At 41.1% G+C, this 16594-nt stretch overlaps 2 protein-coding genes across 6 annotated transcripts in view; one reads left to right on the top strand and one right to left on the bottom strand.

The window, feature by feature from the left end:
• Positions 1 to 4002, top strand: part of LOC143695300 (uncharacterized) — a 77271-nt gene extending 73269 nt beyond the window's left edge. For all 5 annotated transcript variants that reach the window (XR_013184408.1, XR_013184410.1, XR_013184409.1 and 2 more), the window contains one exon: positions 2899 to 4002. The gene's annotated coding sequence lies outside the window, so the exon portion shown is untranslated. The remainder of the gene's footprint in view (positions 1 to 2898) is intronic.
• Positions 1 to 16594, bottom strand: part of TRPC7 (transient receptor potential cation channel subfamily C member 7) — a 73339-nt gene that overhangs the window by 23528 nt on the left and 33217 nt on the right. The window contains 2 exon segments of the mRNA XM_054642833.2: positions 2929 to 3145; positions 7188 to 7352. Of these exon segments, the coding sequence (XP_054498808.2) occupies positions 2929 to 3145; positions 7188 to 7352 (382 nt within the window).

Raw genomic sequence — 16594 nt, 5'->3', positions numbered from 1 at the left:
TGGCAATCATTTTTTAAAAATGTCTGTTCAGGACAAGTAGAAAAGTTACAGTAATTACTTGGTCAGTATTGCTGGGTAATTGTATATACATTGTGAGGGAGTAATTTAAAGCTCCTCTTTAGTAAAAGTATTGAGAAAAGTCAGCTAAAATTCAGGGGATGGGACATAAGATGAGGTGTAAGAAATAAGGAGAAGTAGTTAGACAAAGCAGCTGTGCCAGGATTACATTGCAGTGTGGGTTTCTGAGGCCCCCAGTGGCTCTGGCAGGGGGTGTTTCCCTGAGTTTGATGCTCTGAGATGTGGATGTGAGCAGCTCCTAGGCTCCTGCATGCCTCTTGTTCCCACAGCAGGGATAATCAGAAATGTCACCTTGATGGGCAGTTCTGGTTTCAGCAGGGGAAGGAGAGTCAAGATACAGGCACAGCCCATCTGGAAGAAAAATGGGAGTGTGCAAGTGCTGTTCACCACCTGTGCACAAAAAGGAACAATTTGTCAGATTTTTATATCCTCTGGCCTGGTACATAAATCAGGAGCAGCTGATGTTGCAGAGCTGCCTTTGAGCCTTCCTGGGTCCACCAAAGGCTGTTGGATTAAGAGATTAATAGTGCTCAGATTGCATCTACCCAGAGTTTAACTGCTACCCTGGCTGCTTTTGCAGTGGGGATTAGATATAAACCCCCTGCTTTCAGTGCACACTTTTGTCCATGCTGCTCATGAGGAAAATGCCAGCCTTCCTCATTTGAAGAGGAAGAGATGGGAAGTCCTGGCCACAGGGAAAAGGCAGCCAAGGCAAGCAATGAGCCCTGGGTGCATGAGCCAAAATTTCTGTGCACCACACACAAAGGGGATATTGTTCTTGTTTAACCTCATGAGATCCCCACTATTCCTTAAACTTGTCTGGACAATTCATCCCATCCTTCAGGTGTGCCAGCCTCAGCATTTACCATCTGCCAGCTCACTAAGGCTGCACCTGAGCTCTCTGTCATTAATGTTGGTATTAAATAACACTGGTCCCTGTACAGACCCTGAGGGACACCACTTGTCACCAATGTCCATCAGTGGACTCTGAGCCACTGCCCACACAGCCCTCAGCAGCTTTCTTACACATCTATCAGTCCACCCATCAAATCCATCTGTCTCTGATTTAGAGAGAAGGATGTTGTGGGGATCCGTGTCAAAGGCTTTCCAGAAGCCCAGTTAAATGGCATCTGCAGCTTGTCCTTGTGCACTTACACAGTCACTCCATCAGAGAAGGACACTAGGTAGGTCTATGTTGGCCACTTCAATTATATTTCTACTTGCATATAGGTATTTATAATATCTGTAAGTTTTTAGCACCAAAAGCTGCTACCCTTAGTGCTTTTACAATCCTTGAAGTTCAGGGTCACACATGGGGCTCAACAAGTGCAGGTGTCTGCAGGCCATGTGCACCAAACTTTCACCTCAGTATTGCTGAAACATTACTTGAAGCTTTATGGAGGCAAGCAGGTAAAATGGCCAGAGAAGATTGCCAGTGCAGATGTAGGCAGTCATTAGAAAATCTCATTATATTCAGGAGTCTGTACAATGAATCACCTTTCTACTCCCAGAAAAGTGAAAACCTTCTCTTTAAATGAAATGTTTTCTTCATCTCTCAGGAACTCAACAAGCAGACAGATACCTACTGCCTATAAGAAAAGAATACCTAGTTTAAAATCTAATCATCTTGTCCAACTGCTTTAATATAATTTTAAAAATAAATCTTACAGTCTTACTCTATCCAGTCTGGCATCTATTCAGTATTTTCTAGCCTAATATCCTGTATGGGATTCTGATAATCACAGGGACAGGGAACAAAGAAACATTGGCCAGGAAGTCATCAGATAGAGCAGCCATATCCTATTTTTCAGGGGAATTTAATGCCATGAGTACTTATGGAACAGTGGAATTATTTGCTGCAAGAAGAGAATCAAAATCATGGTGGTGAACAAAAATAGATAGAGGAGAGGTAGACAGAGATTCTCCAGAGTTGATAAGCTCAATTTCCCAATAAATTCTCCTGAACTTGTTTAGATTAGTGGTTCAAACTAAGTGACCTGCCAGGAGTAAATGATGCCTGTAGGAAAAGTGAGACATCTGAATTTGTCTGAAACTCCTTAGAAATTTAACTTGTGGATGTGGCACACTTTCACACTCAAAGGGTTCACCCACATGAATCCTTACTTTGTAATTGCTGAATAACTTAATTTCTTTTCTAAGATTTGAGCACTGCACTGTCCTCTCACCAGCAAAAATTTCATACTGAGGATTTCATAAAATCTAGCTCTTACTTGCCTAGAAGGTTTCATCACTAGACCTTGGAGTGCACTACAAGAAAAGCAAATGACATTATATTCATTTTGCAGACAAAGACACTGAGGTTCAGTGAATTACAGTAGGATCCCATGGCAGGGTAATAAATCAGCCAGACTCACCACACTTCTTTCTGCTCACTTTGTCCCAGAGTGAAGCCACAGGTTTCTATTATAATATTACCTTCTTTAAGATGCAATGATTAAACCAACAGAGAGAAATAGGCAACATCTATAGCATTTATGATGAAAAGTGGAAAAAATCAAGTAAATGAGAATTTGCTAAGCAACATTCAATGTTTTCAAAAGTGGTGGCCAAGGTCAAAGACTTCTTCACTCCTCTTTTCATCAAAAGTCTTGACATCAACCTCTAGACTCATAGTAAGTTGTTTCAGTTTTGGGGAGTTTTCTTGGTTTGGGCTTTTTGTTTGTTTAGCTTGGGGTTTTGTTGATTTTTTGGGGTGGGAGGGTTGGTTTTTTGTTTGTTTTTGTTTTGTATCTTTTTTTAATTTTTCTTTGTCTTGCCACTGTGTATTATGCCATTCCTAATGATGTTGAATTTCCACAGAGCACTTGTGGACATTTTGGCTTTACTTACCCAATACCCACTTCATGATCAGCAATTCTGTCCATGAGAACTGGGTTGTTTTGACTCGGAATATTTGCTTTGGATGGTCCGTGATGGTCTCGTTGGGGAGGTTTTTGACCCCTTCAAACCGATCGGAGGCGTTCACCACTAACAGTCCCAGGAAGATTGTGAAGGAAACTGCATGAGCCACAAACTTCATGAAAGGACTTCGAAGGGTACGTCCCAGCTGCAATGGAACATGCACAGTCAGAAGGTTTTTATTTACCCACCCCAGCTAGCCTGCAAGCAAAGCTGAGTTAATAGAAGATATAACAAGTGATGATTTTTGAGTGTATCCATAGCAAAAAAGAAGACAAAGCTGTCAGGATGGAAAAAAATTAGAAAAGATACATGAAATTTTTTGTAAGCTAACTACGTGCATAAGTAGATGTGTATATGTGCCTTATTAAATTTCTGTAAAATTTTACCAATTATATTGACACTAATTGCTTTGCACCAATTAATATAGGTTATTGTCATGTAGTTAATGACTTAAGATCATGCTTTGTTAAGAGTATATAAGCTGAAGAACATGCAGAATAAAAACTTTTTTCTTAGACACTGATCACATGTATGTATGTCACATCCAACCTAACAGTGACATTTGATGTGATGTCCTAGATGTTTTTCACTATGAAATTTGAAACCTTTTGCCCACGGTGAAAAAGATTCAGTAATTGATTCAGGATCATTAGCTAAATCGAGTTTAGATTTGTTCAAGTTGTTATTTGCCATTACTAGACATTATGCATTGGGTAATTTTCTATGCATGGCAATGTCTTACAGTGCCTCTTTAAACCCACATGTAATATCTAATTGCCCTGGCCATATGGTGAGTGGAAAATGAAGAGCCAGGACATTTATATGAGAGACATGTTTGTTTGTGTTATATGAATGCACTTGTGTGTCAATATAAATCCTAATGATGGACACAATTCTCATCCTTATATGTTAGAATCTTTTATTAATGGTGAATTCTCGGTTCATTATCAATGTGTAAGAAACAGCCTTCTGTTTAAATACACTTTAGTAATGCTTTTCAAATGCTTTGCTATGATAGCCTTCTCTCATAATTAGTACCAAAGCTGGAGAATTACTCCCAGAATACAAGGATTTATATTAATACACTAAGCCAAGAACAAGAGCAGCAGGTCTCTTCACTACAGATAATTGTTCTGCTCTTCTTGACAAGCTTTCTTGGTAAATGAATTTAAATATCACTCTTTAAATTTTAAATTTTCTGTGACCCAAGACAAGATTACTCCAGAATGATGGAAAGAGTAGAAGCATTTTCAGGAGCACTAGGGCCAAAGCCTGTAGTGTTGGACACAACAGGGAGCAATGGAAGAGCTGGCCTGGATGGGGTCTTTCCAAGCTCCCCTCAAAGCTAATTGGAATTGGTTTTTTTTCAGTTTATTACTTATTGATTCCTTCCCTTTGATGCCAAGATAGCATCCATTTTTTCTTAATATCCACTGATTTGATAATAAAACTTCATAGGAAAAAGGACATAAAAAGGAAATTACTTGTTTTCATATTTATCTCCAATAGCAGATTAATTCCAAGGAGCCCTGGTCTCTGCTTATGGCAGAACAGGAAATATTTCAAAAGCAGAGGTCTCTAGGTCTAGTAGAAATTCAAAGGAAGTACTAGAATTCGGGGCTTTATTTGTTTTTCTTATCAGAGTTTATAAAATGTCAATAAAATATTTTATAAAGTTGACAGAGTAGGAAATCCTATTGGAAAATGTGTCTGCTACTAAATACTGAAGAGACTTTCCATTTTTCTTGCTGCCTTGGTCCAGAAATGAGCCCCTGACTCATACCTGGGCACCTGTGAGTCTCTGAAGACAGGCCTGATGTAAGTTAAATATCTTAACTGATTATTATGGTGGAAAAATGATTTCTTTGCCCAGTTGTGTAACATCAAGACTGGTTCATCAGTAAAAACCAAATAAAACACTTGTAAAGTTGACCAGGACAAAACTGGGCTGCTCAGAGTGGAGATGCTGCCTGTGTAGAATTTTCTGCAATAACACTGTGAGAGGATAGCAGGCCCTTGGATCAACCTGCAGCCCTTGAAATTAACAGTGATGATTTTGGGTGAGGTACCAATTCTTAGGGAAAAAATTGTGTTTGTGATTCAGTTATTTCTATCACAGGCCCCAATCAAAAATCAAGACTACATTGTTCTGATCAAGGCAAATCCATGCATTAAAAGACAATACCTGCCTGAAAGAAATTTCAATTGGGCTTTGTGCTAGAAGGTTACATGTGGTTTTTCAAAGTCTAGTGGGGTGAGAAGGAAGGAACATTGAAAAATGACAATGCATGAAAGGTTTAGGATAATGAAATCAAAGCTGAAGAAAAGTTAAGTATCCCCCTCCCCCCATTTTTAAATTTTAATACACCTACCTCAAGAAATTAAAACCAAGTAACTTTCTCAATAATTTCTTACTTCTGCTGTAAAACTGTTTTAGTTTTAGTGTGGGTTGCCTCAGTTTCTTTCCTCTTAGTTTTTATGTTTTTATTTTAAGTTCTCCACTTATTTCTAGTCTAACTGTTCTTCCCACCTGTTGCCATATTCAAATGTGGCCTCTGTAATTCTGAGACTGCACCACAAATGTTGCTGTTGGCTGGTGTGCCAACTCCCAACACATCCAACAGAGGTGGAGGAAATTAAACAGCTTCATAAATCCCTGCTAGGCTGGGGTCTGACATGAAGGAACCAAGGTGGTAATTCCACACAATAATTCCCTCTATGAGCCAGCCAAAAGCACCCACAGCACAGCCTGGATCTCACATGAACTCCTCTGTGAGCACCTCTGAGTCCTGGCTGGTACCCATGAAAAATGAGGAGCTTTGTGTTTGCACAGACCTCGAGGAGATAAAGTTACATCCTCATATCCTCTAACACAAAGTGCTCCTCTTGGAGCTATTTTGGAGGAGACCAAGGCTGAAACGTGTTTTGGTATCTCAGATGTACTGAAGGACTTTTTCTGGTTGTATTAATATGTGTTTCAAATTATAGTCTTTCCTCAATACTAATTGATGGATCTATAACTACTTGAGTTTGATAAAGTTAGAAAGGATTCCTCACTGGTTTTTAGAGGAAGTGGAAGAAGATGCTTTCAAGACTGAATAAAATACCAGTGCCAGGGGTCATTTTTATCAAATTTAAGTACCTGTGACAAGCCTCCTGCAGAAGATATCTGCCTTGTAAGGGATGATGTTGCTGGCTATTGCTGAATGTGAAATGATCTTCTCCCCTGCCACCCCTTTTTCTGTGGCAAGAGCAGTGACAAAGCTATTTATCACTCAGCCATACACCTATTTATCTCCACTTGTTTGAGCAGATTCTTTCAGGATGAAACTTCAACAGATTTCATACCACAAACCACTTGAGATTTTACCTAAATTAATGTTTGGCTCTGGTCCTTTGACCTCTAGGTCTCACCAAACTCTTTTCCTCCATCTGATCTATATTTAGGTATGCAGCAGTATTCCAGGTTTCACCATCTCTTCCCTCAAAACCATAAAGATTTTATGATTCAGTCTGGTCCTTGCTGCAACACTAAGAAGTTTTCTGGGGCTTGCCAGAGTTTCAGGCCCATGTGTCATAATAATGTTCCACTAACTAAAACCATGATAGTGCTCTATTAACTAAAACCACAGTGATGCTCCACTAACTAAATCCAAAATTATGCTCTGTTAACTAAAACCACAATAATGCTGCATTAACTAAAACCACAACAATGCTCCACTAATTAAAACCACAAGCTCAGAAAGAAGGAGGAAAGGTAACAAAGGAGCCCTGAAGAAGGGAGGAACCCACAACAAAAAGTGCATGAAAAACCAAGAATTTAAACATCAGAGTTAACTAAAACAAAAATCTCCTCCTTTAGTTATTTCCAATTTTGGTGTCTCTTCTATTTTTTCTTCATTACACTCCTATGTTGTTATGTCCTATACATTTCTCTTTCCTTTTGTTTTCCTGTCCCCCACTCCCTCACCCTCTTGCCCACCACCCCACTTCTTTCCCTGCAAAGCTGAATCTCCAACCATGACAGTTCCATTGGTGTCTGTCAAGCAACGCCCCAAGCCTGCTCTCCCCTGGGGCAATCTTAGAGGACACCATGAATCACTTCCCAACATCTTGATGGGAAAATCTGGGGTTTCCCTGCAGGCCCTGGGCAAAGTGCCTGTGAACAGCCCATCAGGAGGTTGTACCTTGCTGCAGGGAGCAATCCAGTAGGCTATGGCAAGGAAGGGCAGCCCGATGGAGACCCCAAAAACTGCCAAGAACTTCACAGCTATGGATTGCTGCCGTAGGCCTGAGAGGTTTTCGTACCACATGGTGAGCAGCTGCTGCTGGCAGTTGGGGTGAGCAACGAACTGCAAGAAAAGCAGAAACAGAGACATCAGTAGCATTGTCTGAAGAGGAAGAGATTTCAGGGGAAAACCTTCTGAACTTGCCTGTGGAACGTGACAGGTCATGTCTTTGTTGTCCTACGGAAAAATAAATAGAAAACTGCAAACCAGGCACACAGGACCCCCAGGTGGTGGCAGAACATGCATCACTTCTGCTCCTTGGCTTCTCTTCTCCTTGTCTTCTCTAGTGAAAAGCTATTTTTTGCATGACTAAAAAGCAGAATGTCTGAGCCAAACCCCAAAATCCATCAGTGGTCAGCACTGACAAAATGCCTCTGAGCAAGTTTCCTCTTGGGGTAAGACAGTGCACCCTGAGGTTCAGAAAATACACAGAGAGGGGCTTGGAAGTCAAACTGAAAAACACTGTGATGAATTTGCCAAGGCCATTGACACAGCAGCTTAACACAAGCACTAATATTAAATTGTTCTATTCACTTTGTAAAGACCAAAAGGGAGCCATTCTGCAGGGCTCTCCTGCAAATTATGAGATCTGGCTGGTATTTTGCTACTTTAAATGCTTTATCTCAGAGTACCTTTCAAAATATGACAGCTCGTTCTTTACTGATAGGACAAAAAGACAAATTCAAAAGCAGCAGGGAAAGCTGTGGTGCTCTGGTACAGAAAGTACCTGTTTTGTACCCTGTAACTGGGACTCTTCAGTTTACTGTTCAGAAGTAAAAAAAAAGAGGCAAAAAAATTGTGAATGGCAGAAAAGTGAAAATGGCCATTTCTTAATGGCAAAATTACAGCACCACCAGATCCTACCTAACAGTTTTATAATAAAAGATGAAACTTTAGTTCATTTTGCTCTTTGAGGTGATCAAAGCAATTGTGAATGTAGCTGTTTTAATCACAAAGAAGGATAATTAAAATGCAAAAGAATAGAAAGAAAAAATGAAAAATAAATATGCTGCTGGTGCAGCTGATTTCATAAGTAGAACTGAGGGTTTCATTTATTAGTCCTGTGGCTGAATAAATGTTCCTAGGAGGGAAATGTAAAATGCTCTGCTCTTTCAAAGAGTAGAACTTTCTGGAGGTGAAGGGGAGGAGGAAGGGGGTCAGGAAAAAGGAGAGGAGGAAAGCAGAGGCTGCTGAGGGCTCGGGGGCCACAGGGACAGGGACAGGGATGGGGACCACGCCTGGCAGCCACCCCTTGCCCTGGATCACCCAGCTGGAGGATTTCAGCTGTCATCTGTCGTTTTCTTGGGACTGAAAAACAGAGAAAATTCGGACTGTGCTTTCATCTTCACTACCTGTGAACGATGATTGATTTGGGAACTTAATGGACTCTTTTTGAGATGTTTGCATAACAGAACTGTTACTGTTCAGGAGGAAATACAATCCTAATTACGTTGCACAGTAATTAGGATTGCTCTGCAGTAACACTTTTCCTTCATTAATAGCACATTAGCATCTGTTTAAAATATGCTTTTGAGATGAATTAGGCTTTGGGGTCTACATTTCTCAAAAAGAAGAAAAAAAAAAAAGAAAATGAGACTCTACCCCTTCCACGGAATAAATCAATCAGAACAAAGATAATTCATGGGTTCTTCTAACGTCCTTTGTCTTTAGAATTTTTTCCTGGAAATATTAACATTTAAATATGCTTTCTTTTAAGCTGCTTTCATGAAAAAGAATGCTTTCAAAAAAAAAGGTAATTATAAATCACGAGTCCTAGTCCTTCTGAGCATTTAAAGTGTAAGGCTGAGGTGATGACAGCAGTGTTACAAGGAGGCATTTCCTAATGCCTGGAGTTTATGTTTGTCCTAATGCTGCTTGGGCTTGTTCTCTTCCTGGCAAATGGACAAAAAAAAAACAAAGTGGAAGGAAGCTCAGTAGAGAATTGATCCCTTTTGCAAATTTTATTTTCAGAGATCACGAATTCAACCACACTTGTAGTGACTCATGGGAAGGGAAATGACACTGGTGAATGTGCAGACTTCTGGGATGAAGGGCCCAAGCAATACCCAGCCTTCCTCCTCCTGTTGCAATTGTTCAGGATTGATTCAAACAAAGAAATTCAGTTGTCCTTGGCAATGAGACAGTCAAAGACTTCTGGTTGGCATTTCAGAGACTTCATCAGACATTTTAATCTGCCCATTTTTTCAATGTGTCTGGAAACAGCTACAATAAAAATACAAGTATAGGAAAATTGAGAAGGAATTGCCATAAAACCCAGTTCAGTGGAACAATTTATTTTGTGCAAGGCAATAAAGACAGGCAGAGTGCCACAGAGCCTAGATGGTGTTCATCATCATCTGTTTGGCCCAAATCCTCCCATTCCCCACACCACTCAGGATTTTCCATGGCCGGGTCCCCTCCTGGGTCAGGGGTCTCATCAGCCCCTCTGGACATCTCAGCCCTCACTCTAGACATGAGTGAGAACGTGGTCTCTTTAACATGCAGGGCAAACAGAACATTCTAAACCAGTGATGCAACAGATTCAAAGGAGAAGGAGGAAAGGAAAGGCTGAAAAGCCTCATTGCCTGCTCCTCCTCTAACAAATGGGGTGCAATTACTAATAAACCCCCAAAACATGCTACTGGAACTAGGATACAGGGTTGGATGAAGAAACCACAAACCATACATCCCTTGAACAAGCCCCAGTACCTTTGTAAACTCCCTATAAATCATTATCACTGAGCCCAGCACAATTGCTATACTAATCCATGCCCCTCTACTGTAAAAACTATGTATTAGGGACAAAACTGGAGCTATCTCCAGATAGGAAAATAAGCCCAGGGACCAGAAAAGTGTTAAAACCTCAAAAAAGCCTGGGGACCAGAGACACATGAAGGCCTCCACCCAGAGAGACATTATGAATTCAAGCAGCATGGCTACTGACTGCTTTATCCCATTACAAAATACAACAAAATGCAATCAGTACAGGCTTTTTCCACTTTCTCAAGCCCCATGTTGTGCACCAAGAGAGTTTTTGTCCTGGTTTGTGGCAAATGTGGGAAAAAACCTCCAAAGGACTTCCTCTAGAGAGCAAATTCAAACAGCCCCTCCCCGCCGCTGGTTTGGGAAAAGATTTCCTTGGGGAAAAGTGGAAAACTCTGTTTATTTAACAAGCAAAGTACTCACAAACATGAAAAGATTAATGATATTGAACAATGGAGCCTCTTGTTGCTCTGAAGAGATGGCAAATTCAGAAAGTCCTTCTGTGGATTGGAGAAAGAGTTCATGGGTATGTCCTTGGTTTTTTCTTGGTCTCCCTGGGGCTCAGGTCTGGTGTCCCAGCCTGGATGATAGTCCTGGTGTTCCCAGACTGAGCAACAGCTGAACAGCTCCAAAACACCTTCCAGCCTCAGCTAACTAAAAAAAACTGACTAAAGTCAAAGGTGAGTTCTCTCCTGCTCCCTGTCCATGCTGCAGACAACACAGACAACACACAGAGCTGAAGCTCTTTGTTTTTGAATACAGACACAAAAAAGTTCACTGCTTTTCCTTCTCCCCTCCTTTGCTCTTGGATCTAATTTTAAAGGCACAAAATTTATTTCTGGGCTAAACAGATGAATGGAGATATAATTCAGAATCATAAAGTCACCCCAGGACATCATCTTACTCTGATTATTACAAAAATGAGGGAAAAATAAGTTAAGGATCATAGATGATAAGATGATAATAAGTTAAAGATCAGAGCATGAATGAGTTTTAATCTGTTAGTTGCTTACAGCAAGCAGTACAGTTTTCATTGTTTTCCCTATTAGAATTAATGAAACCCAGAGTGACCCCTTGGGCACTGCCAGCCTTGTCTCTGTTAACATTTCAGAAACTGGTCTTAGATCTCCTCAGAGATGTGCCATTTAACTTTCTCTCTTCCCTGGGATGGGCACTGACACCAAGGTAAAGATGACACTAATGCTTGGTTAGACACTCAGGCATGGAGAAGAACAGAGCTTGAGACAAAAGCTTCAAGGCAGAATGCTTCAAAGCAAAATGACAAATGGTGATGTGTGATATTGAATTTCAGAGGACTGAATGCTGCAGTGCTTTTTCAATGTTCCCATTAAATGCTCTTTTCCTTTCCTCAGAGCTGGAAAATGAGGCAAGGAGGCTTTTAGGGACAAACCGTGGGTGCTCCTGAGCTGCAGACAAGAAAGAGCAGTGTGACCAGGGCTGTGCAGGAGGGCAGGAAATCTCTGATTGAAATGGAAGCACTGGCAGTGGAGGGGATTGCCTGGCTCCAAAACCAGCCACTTAAAAGCATTGAGTGCTTTATCTCCTGGGCAGAGTCACTAAGGTAATGCATCAGGATCTGCCAGCTCAAGCAAAACGTTTTGCAGTGCTTCTGCATTCAGAAATCACCCCAGGGCCCTGGGTCCCAGTCCATGGCAGTGGATTTTCCTGGTACTCTGTTCCTGGTACTCTGCATACCCCTTGATGTGGGAAGGAAATTGTTCTTCCCTCCAGCCTATCACTCACACAGCTTTTTAAGTTAAAAAAGGCTAAAAAACCCCCATAATAAAGTCACACAGCAATCAGCTCAAATAATGAAGCCACCAAAGCAGCATTTTTGAGAGGTAGTGGAAGACTCAGGTAAGTATTGACACCTCCAAAAGTCCCTGCCCTGTGCTACAGGGGATTAAATAAGAGACATGAATATTTATCTGGAATATGGAAAAAGTTTCTCGAAGAGTTCAGTGGGAATTGAAAGGACCCAAAAGAAGAGTTTTACATATAGGAATAAAGAAGGTTTTTCAGAGACCACTGTGGATACCACATTGTGTGATCACTTCTCCACATTTCTATTTACTTTGATGTGTGACAGCTCTCTCTGGTAGCTTAACATGCTATATGCATTGTGTGGAAACACTTCTGAGCTCTTATGACAGAATGAGAGTTTTTCCTATAGTTGCTCAACAAAGCAAGAGTTTCACTCCAGAGATGATAAAGTACCTTTATATTTTATAAACATATAGAAACTTACTTCTGATAGAAAGCACTGCAATAGAAAGACTTTTAATTTTTAATTTTTATTATATTGAACAGAGAAAGCATCTGGGAGAGGAGAGGAGAGGAGAGGAGAGGAGAGGAGAGGGGAGGGGAGGGGAGGGGAGAGGAGAGGAGAGGAGAGGAGAGGAGAGGAGAGGAGAGGAGAGGAGAGGAGAGGAGAGGAGAGGAGAGGAGAGGAGAGGAGAGGAGAGGAGAGGAGAGGAGAGGAGAGGAGAGGAGAGGAGAGGAGAGGAGAGGAGTCTCTATCTTGGACAGAAAAATGGTGTCAGCAGAAATAAGAAAACTTATGGCAAGACAGCTGAGAGACAGAGGTCAGCCTCAGATGATTGGAATTAATCGTGCAGAAAGAAACCAGTATCTCTTTTATTACTGAAATAATTCCATTTCCCTTAGAAGTACAGAAATCTACCACTGAGGCACAAGAATGAACCAGTCAGACAGAATCATCTAACTTTGCTAATGTACCCTACACTGAATAGCCAGGGGCTCTGGCAGGAAGGCAAAGCTCATCAGTGAAGCAGTGCAGGCAGATAAAACCCTGCAGATCAGAACTAACAACATCAGCCTGGGACTGCAAAGTCCTGAGGTGCTCCTGTCGTGTCCTCTCTGCTTGTGCCTTCCCTGTCAGCCTCATGGCAAACTTCAGTGTTTAATCACTGAGTGAGAGCTAAAAAGGAGCTGCATAAATAGACTTTCAGGAGAACATTGGGGATGTCAAGAGACACTGGCAGGGGCAGGGATGAGCAATTTCTCTTTCCATCATGTAGCTGCATTCATGTCCTTGGAGCAACCTTGCTGGGTTCATTATTAAGCATTTCTCTTTTGATGTAGCTCTTTGCTTCTGCAAACCTACATTTATTAACACATTTTAGGCTGCAGCACCTGCTCACAGGAACCCTGGGCTGGGTGTGCAATGCTTCAAATGCCAGAAATCTGAGGGAAAGTGCTGACTCAAATGAGCCATCCAAAGGGTTTCAATTGGCACCTTGTGCCCTGAATTACAAGTGGAAAAGAAGGGGGCATCAAATGGGTTTCACACATGGCTTTTCCCATTTTACCAGCCCTACCCATGGCAGGAGGGTTGGACCTGAGTGATCCTTAAGGTCCCTTTCCAACCCAAACCAATCTGTGGTTCTGTCAGGAGCAGAGGAGCAGGGATCCACACATTGGAAACTCAGGTGGGATCTGGACCACACCCATTGTGTGCTCTGGAAGGTTAAAAGCACATCAGAATAATCACAGAGATTGCCTGACACCTCCCAGACAAACACAGCCTCAGCTGAGCTTGCCATGCTCGTGCTCCCAGCAGGACCAAAGCCAGGGCTGCTCTGGAAGGGGAGGTGAGGTTTCCTTGGCAGCTTTGCTGCTCTTGAGCAGAACCAGAGGGAAGGAGGGAGGCAGGGAAAGCTGGGCTTGCTGCACAGGCAGTGCTGTGCTTCTCCCAGCAAAGCCTTCACCAAAGGAGGAATGAAATCATCCTTTCTCAGCAGGTTGCTGAACACTGTGGGAGTATCAGCAAACATTGGCAGGGCTGGGAAAAACTCGGGGAAAGGTCAAAGCAGGATATTGCTGCTCTTCCCCTGAAGGGTCACAAATACCCTGCCATTTCACCAAAGAGGATCAGATGAATTAAGAGATAAACATATCCCCACATGCAAATAGGAGGGAAAAAAAATCACTGAATGTATTAAAACAAAAAAAAGTTTCTTTGTTTTTATAACACTTCTCCCTTTTGAAGATTCCTTTGATATTTTAGGCATTTTTAAGACTTTAAGCCTAAATAAAGGGTCTGCATTTACACTGAATAAAATACTTTTCTTGAACTGAAACATACCTTTTTGGGGGGGCAGAACAAAAGGTGGAAAATGTGTCAAAACATTTTTTTTTATCCAGTAGAAGACCCGTTACAGATTTGTTTCACTTGATGCAGAGCAGAAGATGACAGAGCTCAGAGGGAATTACTGAACTTTGCTGGAAAACACACAGAGCAGGGAAGGACCAGCACAGGCAAAAGCCTTTCCTTATCTCTGCCCTGTGAACTTCCAAGTGAACAAAGAGCCCTTTGCTTTGCAGAAACTATTCTGAGACCTTAGCAGAAGCAGATATTCTATATATTATGTATTTATTTCATGCTCTGGAGTGTGAAAAAAAAATTGCCTTTAGCAAATGCATGTGCTATTGAATTCTGGCAGCTGAAATTGTCAGGGGGTAAATATGGCTGGAACTTGGTTCACTCCTTGCTGTTGTGGCTTCAAGAGAGGAAAATAAAACTGCAGAAAGTTTAAGAGAGAAATAGAAAAGTACATGCTCTACTGCTAATGAATTAGAAATAATAAGTAAAGTTCCATTCCAAAGACCCATGCTGTGACACTGGGACCTCTTCACAAAAAAAGATCTGCTCTAATTATAGTTCAATTCTATCCATGGCCACGGGCCCTGCTTTAAAAACACTTTGCACCAGGCTAACCTTACAAGGAGGAGTAAAAACAGGTCCAGATTCCTTTGTCCTGATGCAAAAGAAAGATTTTCATGGATGAGAGAAAATTCAGCTGATCAGGTCTCATTTCAATGGGATCTAACCCCAGCATGAAAGGAAACAGTTGGTGACTAAAGGTCCTCTGAGGTATTGCTCAGGCACCAGAGAACAAGGAAATGTCCCTGCCCTGAGCATTGCTGCAGCTTCCCCTGGCCCTGGGGTTCATTTGACTGTCTAATGGCATCAACAAATATTCATGAGGTTCTTGCTCATCCTGCAGATGAGCTTTGTGGCAGGCTTGGTGAATATTCAGAGCTGCTGTCTGGAGTCTCACTTCAGTGTTTTTCAACCTGCAGCAAAGGGAAAGGTTTGTATTCGTAGGCAAGGCCCAGATGAGCCAGGATTATCAGGAAAAAAAGCCCAAGTAATTCAGCTTCAGCCTCTGAGTTACATTTAGGGAATAAACCCACAAGTATTTAGAGCAGTTCTAGTAATAAATTGCACCTTTACAAAATCTTTCACATTTTTTCTTTCTAAACCAAAATATCTTTATTATTAGAGCCATTTGGCAGAGGGCAAATACACCAAAACCCAGGATACTCACACATTCCCCAGTTTTATTGAAATCCACTATCTGGATCTACTTGCTGGTTGACCTGAGTTATCCAGTACAAAATTATAATTTTGAACACTTAAAACCTTCACATAGGTCCAGTTTAGAGCCACATCTCATTCCTGTGACTCGTTCTGCTCTACAAAAACATCTACATGTGTGATGTGTGTAACTAGAAAATGTAGAGTTTACACAAATGCTGTGATTGGTTCAGTTTAAACCTTGCTTTGCCTTTAAGTTTCTTTATAATTTGACTTTCCTGAGACAAAGACTGGGCTTTTTTGGGCTCAGCATTCTCCTCTAGGGTAGGAAATAAGGTGGTTGGCTCTTTGGAAAACTTCAGTTTCTTCTTCTAGCAGGCTGCATGTTTTCTGAAGAGATTTATTGTTACTGTCTGATTTCTCCTCTTTTTACATATATGAATAAATCTTATCACTGAATTATTTATCTGAAAACAAGCTATTGAATTGCAAGGCCCGGCCTTTAACATTCCAGGATTTTCATATCTGCGCAAAATCAAAACCACTTGAAAATCTTTTATCATTGAATTATTCATCTGAAAACATGCCACAGTAAACTACCAAACAACAATGCCCCTTTGGTATCTAAAAAAGCAGCCACAGAGGGCACAGAAGGAGAGATTTAAAACATTGTCTATGTTTGGGATTTAGGCAAAGTCAAAATTGGAGTCAGCTAAGGTCAGGTTTGTAGCAAACCATATTAATTGCCTTTTTCTATGGGAATTTTATTATTAATTATTAATAAAGGTAATTTAAAGCCCTTTCACCGGTGATGTACATCCATACAATGGTTTTGATGTGTTCTTGTGCTCACTTGTCTATATCTTGATGGACATTTAAGACCCTGTGACACTTTGCAAATGAAAATAATTAAGTCTGCATATTACAGTGAACTGGGAATATTGCAGACAATATTCAGGATGGAGAAATGATTCATTGAAACCTTAAGAGGATGGATGTATGTGCAGGAAATAACAAAATGAGATTCGTCAAGGAAAAGAAAAGAAATTAAAACATCTGGGAAAAAGGAAATAATCAGAGTCACAGATTTTAGTGGGAGGAAGGAACCTTGCTAATGAAATACTCAGATATAGAAATGCATTTTCTGGGGAAGGGAAGTAACTCCTTCCCTTTCCAA

Source organism: Agelaius phoeniceus, chromosome 15, assembly GCF_051311805.1.
Source record: "Agelaius phoeniceus isolate bAgePho1 chromosome 15, bAgePho1.hap1, whole genome shotgun sequence".
Classification (NCBI taxonomy): domain Eukaryota; kingdom Metazoa; phylum Chordata; class Aves; order Passeriformes; family Icteridae; genus Agelaius; species Agelaius phoeniceus.
Note: the sequence above shows the minus strand (reverse complement) of the source record. Positions and strands in the feature narration are given on the sequence as shown.